This window comes from Elephas maximus, chromosome 2, assembly GCF_024166365.1.
Source record: "Elephas maximus indicus isolate mEleMax1 chromosome 2, mEleMax1 primary haplotype, whole genome shotgun sequence".
NCBI lineage: Eukaryota > Metazoa > Chordata > Mammalia > Proboscidea > Elephantidae > Elephas > Elephas maximus.
The window spans coordinates 124,813,911-124,835,633 of NC_064820.1; the positions used below are offsets into that span (position 1 = coordinate 124,813,911).

At 38.4% G+C, this 21,723-nt stretch overlaps 1 protein-coding gene across 1 annotated transcript in view; it reads right to left on the bottom strand.

The window, feature by feature from the left end:
* The window catches only part of RAD50 (RAD50 double strand break repair protein), a 90,408-nt gene that overhangs the window by 33,949 nt on the left and 34,736 nt on the right, over positions 1-21,723 (bottom strand). Inside the window, exons 7-19 of the mRNA XM_049872603.1 lie at positions 21,342-21,507; positions 20,642-20,835; positions 20,033-20,239; positions 18,200-18,382; positions 17,907-18,064; positions 15,801-15,976; positions 14,722-14,959; positions 9,568-9,757; positions 9,039-9,165; positions 8,394-8,587; positions 6,121-6,231; positions 5,593-5,685; positions 5,405-5,518 (exon numbers count right to left, since the gene is read on the bottom strand). Of these exons, the coding sequence (XP_049728560.1) occupies positions 5,405-5,518; positions 5,593-5,685; positions 6,121-6,231; positions 8,394-8,587; positions 9,039-9,165; positions 9,568-9,757; positions 14,722-14,959; positions 15,801-15,976; positions 17,907-18,064; positions 18,200-18,382; positions 20,033-20,239; positions 20,642-20,835; positions 21,342-21,507 (2,151 nt within the window). The remainder of the gene's footprint in view (positions 1-5,404; positions 5,519-5,592; positions 5,686-6,120; positions 6,232-8,393; positions 8,588-9,038; positions 9,166-9,567; positions 9,758-14,721; positions 14,960-15,800; positions 15,977-17,906; positions 18,065-18,199; positions 18,383-20,032; positions 20,240-20,641; positions 20,836-21,341; positions 21,508-21,723) is intronic.

The following is a 21,723-nucleotide window of genomic DNA, read 5'->3' on the forward strand; positions in this document are numbered from 1 at the left end:
GGTAGTCTGCTTCCACAGAGATTTACAGCCTTGGAAACCCTACAGGATCACTCAGTTGGAATCAGCTCAACAGCAATGAGTAATATACTCACAAGTTTGCACAACCATCATCACTATCTAATTCTAAAACATTTCATCACCCCAAAAAGAAACCCCATTCTCATACGGCTCTGTGGGTCAGAAAATATCCAGTTCATGATGGGCAGTTCAGGCTGCATGGTGACTTGGTGGCCCATGGTTAAGTATTCAGTCTCTACTAAGGCCCAGTAACAAGCCAAAAGCTGTTTCCCAAATGGAGAGTAGTTATCTGCAAAGGCTGGCAGAGCTTTCCTCCAAAATCCAAAGGGTCTGTGCAATGATTCACCAAAAGGGGCTACCAAAGACTCCAAACAGCATCTCTATCTGTCACTGACATTTCAAGCACCATTGGATCAGCTGGATGATATGGCCTAGGTGGCAGAGCCGGGTGCAGGGCACCCTGAACCTAATGCAGAGCCTTCTCTTTTTGAGCAGCTTTTTAAGTCACTTGATAAACAGGCTGGAGTAGCACACCCAGAGGAGAAGTATGTTGATTCCAAAATCCAAAGAGGCCTACCATGTATTGTGCCTCCTTTTTAGTTGTGGGTGAAGCCTGAGATAGTAACTTATCCTTTATTTTAGAAGGAACATCTTGACATGCCCCACACCGCTGGACTCCTAGAAATTTCACTGAGACGATAGGTGCCTGAGTTTTTGTCAGATTAATTTCCCACTCTCTAGCACACAAACATTTTGCCAATAAGTCCACAGTCATTGACACTTCTTCCTTACTGGGCGCAATCAGCATAATGCCATCAATGTAACAGAACAGTGTGAAGTCTTGTGGAAGGGAAAGGTGATCTAGGTCCCTGCAGAGTGAATTATGACACACGGCTGGAGAGTTGATATACCTGAGGTTGCACCTGTAAAAAAAAAAAAAAAAAAAAAACCCTCTTCTGCCCAGTCGATTCTGACTCATAGTGACCTTATATAACGGAGTAGAACTGCTCCCCAGGGTTTCCAAGGAGCAGCTTGTGGATTCGAACTGCTGATCTTTTGGTTAGGAGCCAAATGCTTAACCACCACACCACCAGGTCTCCTGTGGATAGACAGTGAAGGTGTACTGCTGACCTTGCCAGCAGAAGGCAAAATGCTTCTGGTGTACCTTCAAAACCAGAATCAAGAAAAAGACGATAAATAGCCGCATTCCAGGTACCAGGAAATGAATTAATTTCCTCAAACGATGAAACCACATCTGAAACAGCGGCTGCAACTGGAATCACCACCCAGTTAAATTTTTGATAATTCACTGTCATTCTCCAAGATCCATTTGTCTTCTGCACAGGCCAAATAGGGGAGTTGAATGGGGATATGATGATAATCACCACCTCTGCATCCTTCAAGGCCTTGATGGTGGCAGTAATCTCTGCGAGCCCTCCAGGAATGTGGTATTGCTTTTGGTTTACTATTTTCCTAGGAAGGGGCAGTTCTAATGGCTTCTACTTGGCTTTTCCTACCATAATAGCTCCTATTCCACTTGTCAGGGATCCATTGTGGGGGTTCTGCCAATTGCTGAGTATATCTATTCCAATTATGCATTCTGAAACTGGGGAAATCACTACAGGATGGGTTTGGGAACCCACTGGACCCACTGTGAGACGAACCTGAGCTAAGACTTCATTAATAACCTGACCTCCACATGCCCCCATTCTGCTCATGGGCCAAAGTGATATTTTCAGTCTCCTGAAATTAGTCTCAGTTTAGCCAGTACCCAGTAATCCTCCAAAAGTCTGATTATTTCCTTTTCCTCAATGAACAGTCACTCTTATAAAGGGCCATAGACCCCTTTAGGGAAGGATGGGAGAAAGATTAACAGCACAAATTTCTGGCAGTGTAGTGGTGTCCTTCCTCAAGGGGACCTGGCCTCCCCTTCATTCAAGGGGTTGTGTGTCTATAAACTGGTGGAAACTGATGGAGGAGCCATGTCTCTCTATGCTGGCAATTCGAGTTAGGCTGCTGTTCACGTGACCTAGAATTCTACCACTTGTACAGATCAAGTAAATATTTAGTAGATATTCCATCTATTTCACTCCTAGGGACACCATGACTAAGTAGGCAATGCTATTAAGTCCATACAAATCAGACTATTTCAATTACTGCTTTGACTCCACTATCCATTATAGTAACCATGCCCACCTTGTCTTTGTTGATGGAGTGCTGCCACATGGCCCCTACCACCACAGGGGCCCAATTAGCACCATTGTAGTTAGGTATCTTAATTCAGCTAGGGCAGTTCTGTCAAGTCTGAAATAAAATATCAATGACAGCAGTCTTCAAGGATGCTGGGGCTCCCTTCACAAATTTGTTCCTTACCATCGTGTAAAAGGCTGTCCTCTGGGCACTCCATGTGTGGGTCTGTGGGTCTAACCTGATAATTACACTCTAACATGGCAATTTTCCTAAGCCTTTGGATACCTTCTTCTACAGTATTCCAAGGCAGGTCTGGTACTTCAACTGGATTTAGTGTAGGCCATTGCATAATACATGCTTCAGCAAGCCAACCAAAGAACTGTAAGATTCTTCACTGAATGAAGAATCTGTGCTTAGTAGGCTCATATCAATAAACTCAGACTGATTCAACTTTATGTTCCTTGTACCATTATTCCACACCCTTAGTAGCCATTCCCGCACATACTCCCCAGGTTTCTGTTTGAGTGTATCAGAAAAGTCAAGCAGTTCTTTTGGAATACAGTGTATCTTCTCCTGGGTCACACTTTGTATTTCACCTTTTGGGGCTTGCTGGGACTCAAGTCTAGTTATCGGTCTACAAGCAAAAATGGGTGGTGGGGAGTGTTTTGACAACATTCGTCAATGTCTTGTAAGGCATCTGCCTCAGGTAATGCCCCAGGCAATGACTCAGATGCTGCCCCAGGAGATATCTTAGAGGCTTTTCAAACACAGCTGGGTTAATCTCATTAGATGGGGGTGAAGGGGCTAATAATTTTGTTGGCAGGCACAAAAATTTAGGGGCTCAGTGTCCCAAGCTTCCTGATTATCTGCCCATATGCCCCCATCTCAAGTTTCAGGATCCTGTTTCTTCCCAAGCAATGCCCTCGCTTTAACTTCAGATACCAGTTGAGGTTAGGAATTCAACTGACGTAATTCAGCCACTCTTAGGATAAGACTCTGAGTTTGGTTTTCGACATCATCAGCTCTGTCACTACATGAAATAAGGCTTTCTTTCACAGCACAAACGGCAACTTTGAGGATGTTTATGTGGCACTTGAATTTTAAGCCTGAAGCCCTGAGCTCATCTTTCTTTCATCACTTTGACTAGTGAAAGCAGGACCAACTAGCTTCCTTATACTCTCATTCTGACAAAATTGTAAAAAAGTATCAAACGTGATCATCTAGAGCCTTGCCTCCCACCAATACTCGATCTATTGGTGGTAATATTTTGATTATTTCTATTGCCACCACACGCCATGGATTAGCAGTGCCCTCTTTACTACAAGAAGCAGTGTCATGAACATCTCTAAGACTAATCAGGCTTGAGAACCAATTTAGAAAACTCATCTTTACAATTTTGTCTCTCTAGATCCACTCTCAGTACTAAATGTCTTAGGCTGGGTTCTCTAGAGAAGCAAAATCAGTAAAGCTTATGTGTTCATGTGTATATATATATAGGTACAGAGAGAGAGAAAGACCGAGACAGAGACAAAGAGAGAGATTTACATCAAGGAAATGGCTCATGCAGTTGCAGGGGCTGGAAAGTCCCAAGTCTGTGAGTCAGGTGTCAGGCTGAAGGCTTCTCCTGACTCACGTAGTTGCAGGGGCCAATGAACCCAAGATCAGCAAGTCAGATGACAGACTGCTAGGGCTGACGAATCCAAGATTGGCAGGTAAGATGGCAAGCCGATGGCTCCAGTCCAAAGAACAGGTCAGATGATGACAGCTGAAGGATCCAGAATGAGCAAAAGCCAGCGAAGTTTGCCAGAACATCCATATATATATTGGATGCTGGCCAGGCCCCCATGAAAACGCCTCTTACAACTGATTGGCTGATCACATCATAGAAATGATTACATTATATAACAAAATTGAGGATAACTACATTATTACATAACTGCCAAACCACTGAGAAGCATGACCCAGCCAAGATGACATATAACCTTAACCATCACAGTATTCAAATAGCAAAATTTGTTTAAAACAGCAGGAAGGGAGAAATAGTGTGACTTTTAAAGACATAACTACCATGCCTTCTTGCATAAGTCACGTTGAAGACAGCTTCTTAATGTGATTTAAATTATAACGTGGAAATTAATTTACTTAATAGTGAATATAAATGGCATAGGAATCAACTGAAAAATCACTTAATATTTATTTTCCTTAGACAACCTTTAAGAATGCATTATTAGCGTAAGAAATGATACAGACATATGCAGGATATGGACTGCCATATAGTTTGCCATAAAAAAAAAAGTAATCAACTTAAGTTATGGTGCATACACAAAATGGAATGTTTTACACCTACTCCTTACTTATCGATTATCTCATTATCAGACATTCTGCATTTGCGACAACAGTAAAAAATCTACTATCTATTTTGCGCATTAATGGTATACATCTGGCAGTTGTAAACGTGAATGGTGCGAGGCAAGAGTAACACTGGTTGTGATGGTTACAGGTATGTGTCAACTTGGCCGGGCCATGATTCTCAGTGGTTTAGCAGTTATGTAATGATGGGATTTGGTAGTTGTCCAATGATGTAGTCATCTTCCATTTTGTGATCTGATGTGGTCATCCTCCATTTTTGCATAACACAGATTTTCCCATAAGGACCTGGTCTTTGGAACCTAACCATGTCAGTAAGTGAGGAGTGGGTGTATAATCATTAAAAAGAATGTGGTAGATCTGTGAGTTGACACGCAAAGATCAAACTGCATTAAGTATAAAAAGCAAAGTGCAGAACAACATGAATGGCATGATCCCATCTGTAAATGCAAATTTAAATAGAGAAAATGCATCTATACACCCAGCCATCTATCTAAATATACCCATCCATCTATCTATATGAATAAAAAGCTTCTATAAGAACAAATAAGAATTGTTAACAGTAATGACATTTAGGAACGAGGCTAGGAATTGGGAGAAGGGGAGGGAGACTCTGAACTTTTATGTTTTTTGCTTTTAACAAGTAGGTCTTCTATTAAAAAAAAAAATGAAAAATATGGAAAGAATAAAAGAATATTTATTGGAATTGCTTTTCTCTACTGATTGCATTTTTACTCAATGAATCTGCTATGAAAATAAAAGTAAAAAATAAAGAAAAGAATGTTATTAGTATAAGTGATATCATAAGCCACTAGCAAAAAAGACCTACCTTCTGTGTATCAATATCTTGTCTCATGATCCCCATTTCTTTATTTATCTTTTCTTTTTGTTTCTCGCATTCACTTAGTTGAGTTATTACTTTATTAAGTTCAGTTTCTTTTTGCTACAAAAAAGAAAATTCTTTAAGCACATAAAATAAAAATATAACCAAAAACATAATTTTGAGTTTGAAATTACCTTCTTATAGTCATCTTTCCCATCTTGAATATAATTCTCAATGTCTTTCACATAGCTCTGAATATTTTTAACCTTCTCTTTGATATCATTCAGCTGTGGAAAAACATTTATTAAATTTACACTGACTGGGATCAGGACATTTAAGATTTATTTCCAAGAAAATTATCTTACCTTAAGGTAAAAAAAAAAAAAAAAAAAAAAACTTTATAGAACACAGTGAAATGCCGAGTCACAAGTTAAGAGCCCTGGGTTTCAGTTTACACCACCACCAAATTTTATGATCTCAGACAAGTCCCTTTATCACCTATGGGATTGGATTAAATAGTCTCAATTCTTCTATTTTAAACTAAAAAGTAAAATATTTTAAGTTTAATTCTTATTCTATATCAAAATTATATCACAAATCTTAAAATACTATTTCTCTTAAATGTTAATTTCATGTGAAATAACAGTCTCCAACACAGTGCTATGAACATAATAGTTAATAAATTTAATATATATTTGATAAGTAAATAAGTGAAATCTTACTTTATCCTGTATAATTTTGTTGCTTTTATTTTTTTTGTTGATTAATTCTTCTTTTTCCTGCTGAAACTTTTCCAATGTTGTTTCCAAAGGGCTTACTTGCTCTTTAGCATCCTAAAAATATAAAAAACAAAAGTCTTATATATCATTCCATTATCTTATTTTAGGTAGCAAACTTTACATTCATATGAAAAATACCTACTAATGTGCTAGGCTTAAAAATCAAAGTATGTGCTTCTTCCAACAACCCTATGAAGACGGTACTATCATCTTCATCCCCATATTTCAGATAACCAAACAGGCATACAAAATGACTTGTACAGGGTCACAATAGCCAGTAAATGAAGAAGCCAAGATTCAAACCCAGGTCCAGCTCCAGAGTCTACTTTCTTAACCGCCATGCTATCCTGCCTCAGCCACTGACATGCTCCTTAATCTAGGCCACCTGTTTCTCATTATATTAGCATATGGCTTCAGACAAGAGGTTGTAGGGGCTCAGTCAGTGCTGTGTGATCGAAGAACAGGAGAGCTCATTCAGACCAGGTCTCTCTTTTACAGGTGGGAAAATGACAGTAAAACACTTTCATCCTTAAGGTCAGTCTGCTAAGGATAAGCAGATATCTTATGGTAATAAAAGTGTATTGGTACATTGATGCTGGTGTGCCCACACTTATTTTGGAAGGAAGGGGGCTTTCAAAAAAACTTTTATTAATCAGAAGTTCCCATTATTTGGCCTTGTAACATCTTGACGGCATAGTTACGTGATAACCACTGTTCAAAACAATGATCCTCAAACATTTTAAGATCTTGAAATATCTATCAAATCTATAACAGTATATACAATTATATTTAGTATTACTTCTAAGTAGGTGTAATTTTTTCATAGTGGGAAGTGGTATGGTATGGTGGGAGGTCAAATGTCTTCGGCATCAGAAGACATCCCAGAAAATTAACCCTCCTCTTATCAGCTACATGAACTTGGGCATGGCACAGCTGTGAGTTTCAATTTCTTTTTCTATAAAAAGGTGATTTAGTCATCTATCTCAATGAGGTTGCTGAGACAATGAATGGTTTAATGTCAAAGTGCTTTATAGACAGTAAAAAGTTATAGAAGGCAGTACTATTCTATATCATACCTTAAGCCACTGGTAATTTGTAACCCAAAAAATCCAAGAAATAAATACAGTAATTATTTTTATTGTTAAAAATATACAGTAAACATACACCAATTCAACAATTTCTACATGTACAATTAGTGACACCAATTTCATTGTTCAAGTTGTGCAGCTATTCTTACTTCTTTTTCTGTGTTGTTTCCCCTATTAAACCTTATTGGGCAGTTCTACCCTGTCCTATAGGATCACTATGAGTGGGAAAAAACTCCAGGGCAACGGGTTTTCTCTCCTATTAACGTAAACTCATTGCCCCCAACTAACCTTAACCTTTCAAGTTGTTGTCAATTTGATCCCATATAGATCTTTTTTTTTCTGCATAAATTTTACTTTGTTGTTGTTTACACTATTGATAGAGGTTCAGTAACGTATTTAGCACTTACTGAATGAGTGTGTATAATTATGAAACCCTAGATTGCTGTTTCTAAAACTGTTCATGAATTTAATTGGTTGAGTCTTAGATTTGAATAATCTAGATAAGAGATGGCAAATGGGTTCCATTCCATGTCTGAACTCGGTGCCTGCTCACTGTATGGGGAAGGACTCTGAGACATTACCTGGAATCAAATGCAAAGAGTACTATGATTGACAAGCAGTATCTGCTATGGGGAAACCCTGGTGGCATAATGGGTAAGTGCTGTGGCTGCTAACCAAAAGGTCAGCGGTTCAAATCTGCCAGGCGCTCCTTAGAAACTCTATGGGGCAGTTCTACCCTGTCCTATAGGGTCACTATGAGTCAGAATCGTCTTGACAGCAGTGGGTTTGGGTTTTTTTTTTTTTGTCTGCTATAGATATAGAATTTGTAGATAAGCAAAAACTCCTGTGTAAACTAGGATCCTAAAGAGCAGATTAACCCGACCACCCCAAATAACATAAGTTCACTACTTAACCAGGTAACTAGTTCTTCTTTATCATGGCCAAAATCCTTCTACTAAAAATCTTTACCCATTAGTATAAGTTCTGTCATTCTAGAGCCATGCAAAATAATATTATACCATTCTAATTTGGATCTCACAATAACCTTAGTTCTAGTTACTAAGCCAATAAAGGGCATCTCACATATTTGACCTAGTTAAAAAACCAAACATATATGAATGTTCTTACCTTTATCTCTCTATATAAGGACTGAACTTCAGTGGATAATTCCACAGTCTGCTCCTCCAGTTGCTGACGGCGCTGCAAGTTAGTGGATATCTGAAGTTTCTCTGATTTTAGTTCATTTGTTGTACTTTTTAGCTGTTGAACCTGTTCCTGCTGGTCCTGTATAAGCTTACGATTCAATTCAATCTTACTGGAAACTGCACAAAAACATATTGACAAAACGATTAATGTAAGGATACAAAAAATACCATGAGTAGCATCCTTCTAGTTTTTATAGGTCTATGGAATCCACAAAGGCTGAGTTTCTGTGGATCCCACCCACTGCAACAAAAGTGTAACAAGAACCTCTTGAGTCTCCAAACCTGCCAGCTGTCCCATCCTTTCCCCTCCTGGCCACTCAGAGGTGAGGCTCAGAGAGCAGGTATGGTTCAGAAAGAGTACAGCGTATCTGATACTCTTCCATCATTCAACCGTTGTGCAAAGCACAGAAACAGAGAAGGCTTTTGAGAAAAGAGAGTGAATATACTGTTGACCAGTAAAGAAGAACACAGTTCCTTGTCCATGTAGTAGGCACAAAATGTACAGTAATAAGTATGTACTGGGAATGCTGAAGTCTTCATGGGTATATGAGGAAATGGACTATATTACCTGTATCTAATTTGTGTTGTTTTTCTTGTTTGTCCTGGTTTACTTGTTGAACAGTTCGATCTAAGTCTATTCCTTGTAGCTTAGCTGCTTGCTGTGCAATCTTTCTTTCAACATCTTTAAGTTCCATCTTAAGAACATAAGAAAGTTATTTTCTTTGAGAAACTTAATGCATTATCATTATTCAAAATCTCTAAAGACTGCTATTATGAATTATTTTTAAAAATCTAAACTTGTAACTGTTTCCAGATATAATTTTAGCAAAGTTTAATAGGGTAAAAGTGAAATTAATTTTTAGTAATTTGAATAATGTAAACAAAAGCAGACTAAAAATGAAAAACAGAATTAATTCCCATAATTTCTGAATAAAAAATTTTAAGCTCAGGAATGAAAACTAAGTAATTGCTCCCTGTACCTCAGGTAACAAAACCTGTACCTCAGCACTAGCTACTCACTCTTAACACTTTCCATTTCAAATCACTATGGAACAGGTTTTTTTTTTTTTTTTTGCTTTAAATGACAATAAACTTACCTGCAACCTCTCCATAATGGTAACATCTGTCAGACATACTTTAGCACTTTCCTCTTCAGGCATTATTGTACCCAAGAGTGTTTCCTGTTCTTCTATGTCATTCTTTAGACGCTGTATATCTCTATTGACATTCTGCAGTTTGTTTCTCAGTTCTGGTATTTCCTTCTCCCTCAAGTCCACTATGCTTTGCCTTAACAGAAAATATGCAATTAAAAATAAGTTATTTGATGTTTTCTCATAGTTAGATTGAGGTTATGCATTTTGGGCAAGAATACCATAGAAGTGATGTTGCATCCTTCTCAGGGCATCATATAAGCGGGTAAGTGATGTCACTATGTCTTATTACTGGTGATATTAACCTTATTCACCTGGTTAAGGTGGTGTAAGCCAGCTTTTTCCATTGTAAAGTTACTATTTTTCTCTTTGTAATTAATAAATATCTTAGGAGAGATACTTTGAGGCTCTGCAAATATCCTATTTCTCCTCAAACTTTTGCCTTCAGATTTTAGCATCTATTAGATTTTGCTTCTAGTAATTCTTCCTGTGCTGTTTGCCAAACTAAGAGATATTCTACAAATTAACTGACGATACTCATCAAAAGTGTCAAGGTCATCAAAGACAAGGGAAGATGGAGGAACTGTTAGAGATTGCAGGGGGCCAACAAGAAATAGAGCCCTCGTGGCACAGCAGTTAAGTGTTTGCCTGCTCACCAAAAGGTCAGCAGCTTGAATCCACCAGTTGCTCCTTGGAAACCCTATGGGGCAGTTCTACTCTGTCCTATAGGGTTATTATGCATCGGAATTGACTCGACGGCAATAGGTTAAGAAGAATTAACAACTATATGCAACGTTGGACCCTGGATTGGATCCTGAAACAGAAAAATGGACATTAATGGCAAAACTGGTAAAATTTGACTAAGGTCTGTAGTTTAGTTAACACTATTATACCAGTAACTAATTTTCCTGGTTTTGGTACTTGTATCATGGCTACATAAATTGTTAACATTAGGAAAAACTAGGTGAAGAATATATGTGAATTCTCTGTACTATTTTCTCTATAAGTCTTCAAAATAAAAAAATTAAAAGGTCATAAAAATAGGCAGAGGAGAAGAAAGGAACCTACTCAGACAAAGTTACTTTGGTTTAAGGTGCAAAAACTGGCAACCCATGATTACTTTTGTTGATACTTCTGAAGCAATAAAACTTGTATTTAATCTTTAAACTATCAGTAAGTTTATTCTGTAAAAATTCCAAATTCTTATTTTAAATTAAATTTGTATAATAAATTAAATCAGTCTGATAAATTAGTCTCCAATGGACATCATGTAATAAATGAGTGAAAAACTAGAAACTGAAGGATTAGCTCTTTCATTCTGCTATTAATGATGAATAAAAAAAAAAAAATCCATACTATGACCAAGAAATGAAAACCTGAACTAATGTGCGGCAATACAAGACCTATAATTTTTTATACAACAGAAATGAAATTTCAGAGAGTAAATATGAAGGATGCAGGCTGTGAGCAATTCCATGCTCACGTTACTTCCTGAATATTGTGGTCACAGACTAGAATTTGGCCTTAAATTACGTGCCCAGTACCTAGAAAGTGACCAAAGCTATGATGGCTCAATGACAGCCAAGCATTACTTGGGAATTAAGGGCTGGGGACATCTTTGGGGAGAACTACAGGCATCCTTGGGCCCTGGTGGCACAGTGGTTAAAGCACTCGGCTGCTAACCAAAAGGTCAGCAGTTCAAAACCACCAGCTGCTCTGAGGGAGAAAGATGTGACAGTCTGCTTCCATAAAGATTAATAGCCCTGGAAGCCCTATGGGGCAGTTCTACACTGTCCTATAGGACTGAATGGACGTGACAGCAACGAGTTTCGGTTTTTTATAGGCATTCTTACAATTTTAATTTTTACATTAAAAAAAAAAAAAGCTTTATCAATATGGTCCAGATTTTGGTGCCCTCTTTGAATGATTATCTAAGATGCTAAAAATAACTAAGAAGAAGAATAGCTACAATTGATGGCTGCCCTGACAGGGAACACAACAGAGAACCCCTGAGGGAGCAGGAGAGCAGTGGGATGCGGACCCCAAATTCTTGCAAAAACAAGACTTAATGGGCTGACTGAGACAAAAAGGACCCCACAGGTCACAGTCCCCAGACCTTCTGTTAGCCCAAGACAGGAACCATTCCCAAAGCCAACTCTTCAGACAGGGATTGGACTGGACTATGGGATAGAAAATGATACTTGTGAAGAGTTAGCTTCTTGGATCAAGTAGATGCATGAGACTATGTGGGCATCTCCTGTCTGGAGGGGAGATGAGAGGGCAGAGGGGGCCCAGAAGCTGGCGGAATGAATATGAAAAGAGAGTGGAGGGAAGGAGTGTGCTGTCTCATTTGGGGGAGAGCAACTAGGAGTATATAGCAATGTGTATATAAAACTTTTGGAAACCCTGGTGGCGTAGTGGTTAAGTGCTATGGCTACTAACCAAAGGGTTGGCAGTTCAAATCCGCCAGGCGCTCCTTGGAAACTCTATGGGGCAGTTCTACTCTGTCCTATAGGGTCGCTATGAGTCGCAATCGACTCGATGGCACTGGGTTTGGTTTTTTTTGGTTTTATATAAATTTTAATATGAGAGACTGACTTGATTTGTAAACTTTCACTTAAAGCACAATAAAAATTAAAAAAAAAAAAAAAAAAAACAACTTCCAGAGAGAATGGGCTTTTAAAACCTATTAGGGTTTTGTCTTTTTTGTTTTGTTTTTCAGAAACTCAATTCGCCTTTTATTTTTGACAGCGTTCCTTCTCTAAGGGGATTGTATGCAGATGATCCACTATAAATGATGCTGGAAAAAAAAAACTTTGGAGTAGGAGAAAATACTGAATTTTTACTTAAGTGAGGTGTTAAAATAAATGTACCTGAGTCAGTTACTAGGCAAAATGATAAACATATGTATTTTCAGTTGAGATTTCATTCACAATGCTGATCTCATATTAAGTGTTGGTAAGTTTGGGGCTTTAAATGAAAATATTATTTTCCCAAAGAGGATAAGCAAGATCTGGCTCCCTACTACCTCTCTGAGCTCAACTTCTACCACCTTCCCCTTTGGCCTTTTGGCCAAAGGTGCCTCAGGGACTTTGTACTGCCTAGAATGCTCTTCTCCTGGACAACTGCATGGCTGGCTCCTTTACCTCTCTCAGATTTCTGTTCCAATGCCACCTTCACGACCACTCCCCTATCTCCATCCCTCCAGCATTCCCTATTTCTTTACCCTGCTGCCTGCCTTATGATCATCTGACATACTATATGTTTACTTGTTTGTTACCTGTCTCTCCACCTACCTCACCCCTGCCACACTAAGGCACCAGGGCAGACTGTCTACTTTGTTTACTATTGTATTACCAGGACCCCAGCAGAGGCCTATTACGTAAATACTGGTTGAATGAACAAACCCGTCTCATCATAGTGTTGGCACCAAGGGTATATTTTACAGGTGAAAGACAAATAGTACATTCATAAATATAACCTTTCCTGTTACTTTACCCCTCTTCACCAATAGTAACTCTCCTCTGAGTAACTTTCTTGGATAGACCTGTATGCTATCTCTGATAGTGACCCCAGGGGATGTATGACGGTAGTGAGCTATGCTATCATCAGAGTTGGAAGGAAGCTTAATGATCATCTAAGTCAACCCCCTCACTTTACATGGGGGAAACTAAGGCCCAGATGAGTGAAGTGACATACCTAAGGTCATCAGCAGAGCTAAAATTAGAAATCAGTCTGACCACACCTAGGCTACTGCTTGTTCACTTAAAAACAAAAGAAGTCCTCTGTTGTTAATTCATTACTGACCGTTCATTTGGGGGAATGAAGGGTCGGAGGGGAGGGGAAGTGAACTTGTGTGAGCAGAAAGCGACAGTGCTTTATATAACCTAAGTTTGAAAGGGGTATGCTATCACTTCTGTTGCATTCTATTAATTACACAGATCAATCCTAGAACAATGTGGAAGGAAATTATACAAGAATGTAAGTACCAAGAGGGAGGGATGATTGGGGGCCATCTCGGAGGCTCGGAACCACAAAGCTTCTTAGACCCTGAAACTTCTCCTTGGTTTTCCAAGACAACATGCTCTCCTGGTTTTTCTATTTCTAGACTTTTTCTCGCCCTGATCGGCTGAAATTCTTAAAACACATCTTTCATTAAATCTCTTAGGATAGTTCCTCATCACCTATCAGCGACAGTCCTAAGTAGGCCTGAACATAATATGGCCCTATCCTCCCAACTTATGAGACTAAATCCCTACAAATAATTTACCCAAACTCCAGGTAACATTTCTACTACAGCATAGGTTCTGCTCGCCTTCCTTTTGCACACAATGGTCTGATTTCCTCCTCTTAACTTAGTTGGACCAACTTCTCTATTGCTTTACACCCCCCCTTCTCCTTCATTCTCAAAGTCTTTTTTTCATTCTGTGGCCCATTGGCTTCCTCTCTTCTTAACTAATGTATTTGTTTGAACCAATTATGCACTTTATTAAGTTTGCTTTCTAAATGTACAATTCTGAGAGCCTGTCTCCTTAATAGACCATTAGCTTTTGGGGGTCATGTTTTATTGGTCTCTGTGACCAGACTTGTGCTGTCTGTCCTGGGCAACACTAAGGCAATCATTACGTAGTTCCTGCATGATTTTGTTTATAAATAGACCATCATCTGAATTTCTTGTACAAATGAGGGAAAACATAAACAACAAAAATCATCTATGATTCATTCTTTTTGAAAGGGGAAAAGACATAAAAATATAGTTTAAAATGTGCCTTTTAGGAGAGCTTTTCAGTACCTTAATTCTTCTGCTGGGTTTAGAAGTGGTATTACCAGCAAACAGTTCTAAATGTCAAAATTTATGCCCTCGAGACCGGTCTCAGGAATTAAACAAACATAAGACTATATCCACCCCATGACTAGTTTAAGAAACAAGTTTGTCTTTGACAAAATAATTGTTTCTTCTTATCAAATAAATAACATGAGATACAGCATACTTGCTCAGAATTCTGACTTTAATTTTTAATCACTCAACATATCCTTACTGAATACCTATCATATGCCAGGCACTGGATGGGTACGTTAACAATAAATCTCTATTCTCACCTCATGGGTACAAGTCCCAGCATGTCATCACGCCGCTTTTCCTTTTTCTTTAGCTCTGATTCTGTTGATTTAAGTTTATCTGGAGCAAGCCGCAGCTTAGACTGCAAATCACTGATGACTTCTTGTAATTCAGTTTCTGTCTGAAAAACTCTCTGACAGACAGGGCAACACAACTGGTTTTCATCTGTTAGCTGAGTAATGAATTGGGAGTAAACTGCCGTGGCTCCAGCCAGCATGGCTATTTTAAGAAAATAAAAATACCTCCAGTGAGAAGAATATAAAGTTTTGTCAATATGGTTATACTATTTTCTGTAAATATATGATTATTATTCTTGTTTCATAAACACTTTATAAAAGAAATAAAAATTCTCTGATATTTAAATCCTCTTTCCAAACATACAATACACTCAAATTTGTATAAATTATTTTTGTTAACACACATAAAGTATAATAGAATTCAGCATTTGAGAGCTTACTATGTGCCAGGCACTCTGTAAGGGTTTACACCTATAATCGCATTTACTCCTCCCTCCTGCCTAGAGTCCTGGTGGTTAAGAGTTCCGGCTGCTAACCAAAAGGTCAACAGTTCAAATCCACCAGCCACTCCCTGGAAGCCCTATGGGGCAGTTCTACGTGAAAAACAAACCAGCTGTCATCAAGTTGATACCCTCTCATGGTGACCCCGTATGTGTCAGAGCAGAGAACTGTGCCCCATAGGGTTTTCAATGGCTGATTTTTCAGAAGTAGATTACCAGGCCTTTCTTCTCAGATGCCTCTGGGTGGACTGGAACCTCCAACCTTTCAATTAGCAGCTGAGCATGATAACTGCACCATCCAGGGACTCTCTAATGCCTTGGGTGATTGGTAATATTGTCCTCATTTTACACATGATGTATCTCAAGTATAGGAAGCTTTCAATCATTTGCCCAAAGTCACATAGCAAGCAAGCTGTGGAACCAGAAGTGAAACTTGTGCCATCTGGCTCTAGAGGGTTTTTAAATCTTCATCCTTAATAGTTACCTCTGAATGAAAATTCAAATGTGTCAAAGTACTTTGGCCATGTAAAGCAGGTAACTTACCTCGCTGTTTTGAGGATTTTTCAATGTCCTCTTTAAGCCTGTCTAAATCACTTTCAAAATCCTGGCTACCACAAACATCAAAGAGCTTGTCTTCATAACTGGATAACTGTTCTTCTTTTCTTTTTAGCTCATTATTTATATGATTCTTATTTTGCTCAGCTGAAGCTAGCTCTTTGCTAAAATAAGAACAAATGTGTATTATAATTTTAAACTACGAGAAATAAGCTTGAAAAGTTTGAGTAGGTAGATACAAGACAAATTCTGTCAACAAGTATTACAAAGGTCTGCTACAGTCAAATACTCTCTTTAGAAGTCACGGCAATAGGCCACTTCTGCCTTAACTCTCCTCCAAGGACAATGACTTGCCTGCCAACCCTGGTCATGGGCCTGCTCCCAGAAAGAGTGAATAGTCAAAATTCTGCCTAGTTTCCGGGGCTTCATGGTCTTAGATTCCAGGTTGAGAACCTCAGCAAACAGAAGATGCTTGCTGCGATTACTGGAGAGAGGAGAGGAGAACATCCTCCTAATTCCTTTTGGTCCCTTTCACGATACTTCCCTACCCTCCTGTAGGAAACACTTGTGGTGTAGTGGTTAAGAGCTACAGCTGCTAACCAAAAAGTCAGCAGTTTGAATCCACCAGGTGCTACTTGGAAACCCTATGGGGGCAGTTCAACTCAATAGCAATGGGTTCGGTTTTTTTGTTTGTTTGTTTACCGTTCTATAGAACTCCCCCCCCTTTTTTTTGGTCCTCCCCTTGTTGCTGTCACCTACTTACCTCCTGGTCACTCATTCCCTCTCATTCATCAAGAACTTGTTCACCAGTATAATTTCTCTCTGTTCCAACTCTTAGCATCATCTTAACCAACCACAATGCCCACACAGATCACAGTTTTTCAATTTGCAGGTTCATGATACTCTAGCAAGTCATAGAATTAATTTAATGCTCTGTACTCAGCATGTTTTACAAAATGAAACAGAATAGAATGTAATATATCAGAGTAGATTGTACATAGTAAGGATAGGTGCTATTTTGAGGAATTTGAGATAAATGTGTGTGTACACGTACTCTTCATCATGATAAGCCCCTCTGTGGGTCACGGTAAAAATCTGGAAGAATATAACTGATGTAGACGATACTTCCATCATCCTAACCTCCACTGAGCACTGTTCTCATTGAAGTCACCAATGACCTAAGTGCCAAGTGCAGTCTTCATCTTACTCAACTTCTTAACAGCAGCAAATGTTCTTGACCCCATTCTTGAAGGACTATCTTCTCAAGGCGTCCCAGATACCACTCCTCTCTGGCTGATACCCTGGCCCCCTGGGCATGTCCCAGTTTCCTTCACTTGCTCCTTCCTTTTCTTTGCCTGCCAACATTTTAAACGTTGGTGTTTCCCAGGGATCTGACTGTAACCCCTTCTCTTCTTTTTGCATACCTCCCTCAAGGTGGCATAGCCTATATTATGGAAACTCTGGTGGCATAGTGGTTAAGTGCTACGGCTGCTAACCAAGAGGTCAGCAGTTCGAATCCACCAGGTGCTCTTGGAAACTCAGTTCTACTGAGGCAGTCCTACTCTGTCCTATAGGGTCGCCATGAGTCAGAATTGACTCAACAGCAGTGGTTTTTTTTTTTTTTTATATCACTTATATAGCAAAAATCCCAATCTTTTGAACTTCAGACTCCAACATTCTACTCTCTAACAGATATTTCCATAAGAAACACAAATTTAACACAGCCAAAGCCAAACCTGTTATCTTCCTCAAAAATCTGTATGGAAATTTTGACCCTCTTATGCAACCACCATTCACAGTGACATTAGAGAAAACAGGATTACTCACAGAAATGAAAAGAGAATTTCAGAATCTTAATCCTCTTGCTTAGGTCTACAAAACTTTTTAGACCTCTTATGCTAAATGATAAGAGGTCTAAAAAGTTTTGTATCCTAAATGACTCCCATTAACATTTTACTTAACTTGTAAATTTATAGGAGAACTAAAGTCAATTAACAAGATATACCATTTCATGACAATAAATGATTTTAAAACAATTAAAAATTAAAGCATGAAATAAGAGAACTTTTATCTCCAAATATTGCAATTACTTACTTTAATTTGGCAAGTCTATCCCTGGTCTGATTAATTTCTTTCGATTTACTATGAAGCCAGTCTTCAAGCTGTTTTTTGTTGGGAAAATATCCCAACAACGAAGTTAATTCATCACCGTGCCTAGATTTTATTTTTCTGATTTGTTCATCTTTGTCAGCCTGTAGGTAAAAAAGATCTTTTAAAAATAAAGTCTGCTATCTCCATAATATATCAAGAAAAACATATGCTAGATTGATTAAAGTTCCAGGCTTAAAAAATAAAGCTTTCAAAATAAAAGGAAAAAAAAGTCTTACTTTGTCTTTGGACAACATCTCCATCTGGGTGCGTGTTGTGGTATGATGGTTTAACTGCTCCATCTCCTGGTCCAGTTTACGCAGGGTCCTATCCAGGTCTGCTTTCTCATTTTGAAGGCTCATTACTTCTGTTTTTAGGGCTTCTACACTGCTGTTTTTCTCAGCCTTGCTTAGCTCACGTTCCTAATAATTCAAACAAACGCACAGGCTTATACATTCTGTGTAAGAATTGCGACAGTGACAAAATATATTAGAAATCAACTCCTTAGAAAAGCTCCTTAGAACAGTGAAAATATTGTTTGCTTTTATTCAGTTAGAGAAAAAACATGTGTTATACATGCTTTAAGGAAAACCAAAATTATCAAGATGGACTAAGGTGGCTACTTTGGTTGCAGAGATGTGAGGGGAGGGGACAAATTAGAAGCAAGGAACAAGAGAAAATATGGAAATTCTTAAAAAGAAGAAATGGGCTAAGAAAGTTCCTACCACAGAAAATGCCACAGGATAGCAATAACCATATAAAATCTGCCATGTGTAGAACCTCAAGGCAAAATATTTGCTTTTTTACTTAGACAAGCAGTCTTTAACCAAGGTGTTCATAGCGTAAAAACTAAAGCCTGGTCTGCAGTCTTAAATGCTAACAAGCAGCCATCTAAGATGCATCAATTGATCTCAACTCACCTGGATCAAAGGAAGAATGAAGAACACCAAGAACACAAGGTAATTATGAGCCCAAGAGACAGAAAGGGCCACATGAACTACAGACTACAACATCACGAGACCAGATGAACTAGATGGTGCCCGGCCACAACTGACAACTGCCCTGACAGGGAACACAACAGAGAACCCCTGAGGGAGCAAAAGAACAGTGGGGTGCAGACCCCAAATTCTCATAGAAAGACCAGACTTAATGGTCTGACTGAGCCTAGAAGGACCCTGGCGGTCATGGTCCCCAAACCTTCTGTTGGCCCAGGACAGGAACCATTCCCGAAGCCAACTCATTAGACATGGATTGGACTGGACAATGGGTTGGAGATAGATGCTGATGAGGAGTGAGCTACTTGCATCAGGTGGACACTTGAGACTATGTTGGCATCTTCTGACCAGAGGGGAGAGGGGAAGATAGAGGGGGTTAGAAACTGGCAAAACGGTCACAAAAGGAGAGACTGGAAGGAGGGAGTGGGCTGACTCATTGTGGGGAGACTACGTGGGAGTATGTAGTAAAGTGTATATAAGTTTATATGTGAGAGACGGAATTGATTTGTAAACTTCCACTTAAAGCACAATAAAAATTAAAAAAAACAAAAACAAAAAACCAAAGCCTGTTGCTGCTGACTCGATTCCAACTCATAGTGACTCATTAGGACAGAGCAGAACTGCCCCCATAGGGTTTCCAAGGCTGTAATCTTCGTGGACGCAGACTATCACATCTTTCTCCCACAGAGTATTTGGTGGGTCCAAATAACCAACCTTTCAGTTAGCAGCTGAGCACTTAACCACTGTACCAGGGCTCCTTTACATTTAATTAGGTTCCCCTATAGTATGTTCTTCACATGGCAGTCAAAGTCAATATAAATCTAATGATAGCATAGGTGTCATAAGTGTTTTTAAAAAGCTCCCTAGGTAATTCTAACGTTCAACTTGCCAGGTTCAAGAGCCAAAGAGTTGAATGATAAAGACATTCAGGTGACTTCATTTAACACAAGATTAATAAACAAGGTTGACATTTTTAAATTAAATGCCATAATCTTAGGATTAGCAAAATACTTTAGAATGCAAGGTTATAAATGTCTTACACCTTAAAATTATTAGATTATTCAAATAATATCTTACAGCTTTTGTGAGTTCCTGCTCCAGTTCAAGAATTCTGTCTGAAGATCCTTCCAACTGCTGTAATTCATATTTCACATTTTTCAGCTCACTCTGCTTCTTACTTAGGATTTCTGATTTCAGCTCGATTATTCTTCCCAGTCCAATTTTCTTATCCCTTATCTCATCTATCTGCTTTTGTTTCAAAGCCTCTTTTTCTGCAAAATCATTCTAAACACACATATGAAAAATTTAGAGCATTAATAATTTTTTAGTAAACAATTTATTACAAAAAAATTTCTTCACTGTAATAGTAACACATGTCCACTGAGGAAAATACAGGAAGTATTAAAACAAAAATAACCATCACCCAGAGAAAATTAGCTTTAAAAAGAAATTTTACTTATCAACCAAACAAAAAGAATAGATCTGCATTTTCTTCACATTTTTATCCTTACAACTTAAAAATTTTGCTTCCGTGAATTTTTTTTTTTCTAGCTTATAGCAGATTCTACTCTATCACTGATGTAAAAATATGCTAAAATGGGGTCCATCTGAAAATTAAACCAATGCAACTAGAGAATCTGACAGCAACAAAAGAAAATAACAAACACTGTGTTTCAAAATATTTACCATCAACTGGTTGGCAGTTTCGGCTTCCCCTTCCTGTCTTTCCCTCACGAGTTTATGAAAATTTTTAATCTGTCTTTCACTGAATGGTCCACGCTCAAAGCCATCCAATTCTAGCTGTGTTGCCAAGGACCGAATCAATGAATCTCTAGCTCGGATATGTTCTTGATAGCGATCTGCTTGTAGCTGTAGACGACCTTTAAAAATCATGACAATAATTCTTTTTTTTAAACTTATTTTTTAAAATTGAGATAATTACAGATTTACATGCAGTTTTAAGAAATAATACAAAGATCCCTTGTACACTTTGCCCAGTTTCCCTCTATGATAACATCTATAGGATAATATCACAACAGGATATTGGCATACAATCCACCAATCTTATTCCGTTCCCCTAGTTTTACCTGTACTCATTTGTGTGTGTATATTAAATTCTATATAATTTTATCACCCGCATAGACTCATATATCCACATGACAGTCAAGATACTGAACAGTTCCTACACCGTAAGAATCTCTCTTGTTGACTTTTATAACCATAACTACATTCACCTCTCTCCTCGCCCCACCCTACTTCCCACCTCTAGCCACCACTAACTTGCCCTCCATTTTCACTCAGCATACTTCCCTGGATATTCATCATTCATTCAGAAAATGCATAATTATTACAGCAGGAAAAAAGACCAGTAAACACTCTGTCCCACCCTGTTCAACAAGTAGTTCGGATTTTTCTTGATTGAGCAGCCTAGATTCTTTGTTTAATTTTTCCAGTTCACGTTGACAGTCTACCAATCTCCTCTCTTTCTCTCTTACTGTCCTCTGGTGATTGTGATACAAATCATTTAGTTGCTCGTCAGTCCCTTGAAATACCTGGATAAAATTAAAACAAAAAGCTTTAATGTATAGCTATAAGAAGGTAAGTTCGCTTCGAGGTAGGGCATATGAACCAAAATTTATTCAATACTCTTAATTTTAATACATATATACAGGTAACACAAGCATCAAGATCTATATTTGTTTTTTCAAAATGTGGGTAGCAAATCTCAGGTTCATTATAATAACCCCAAATTTCTAAAGAAAAAATTC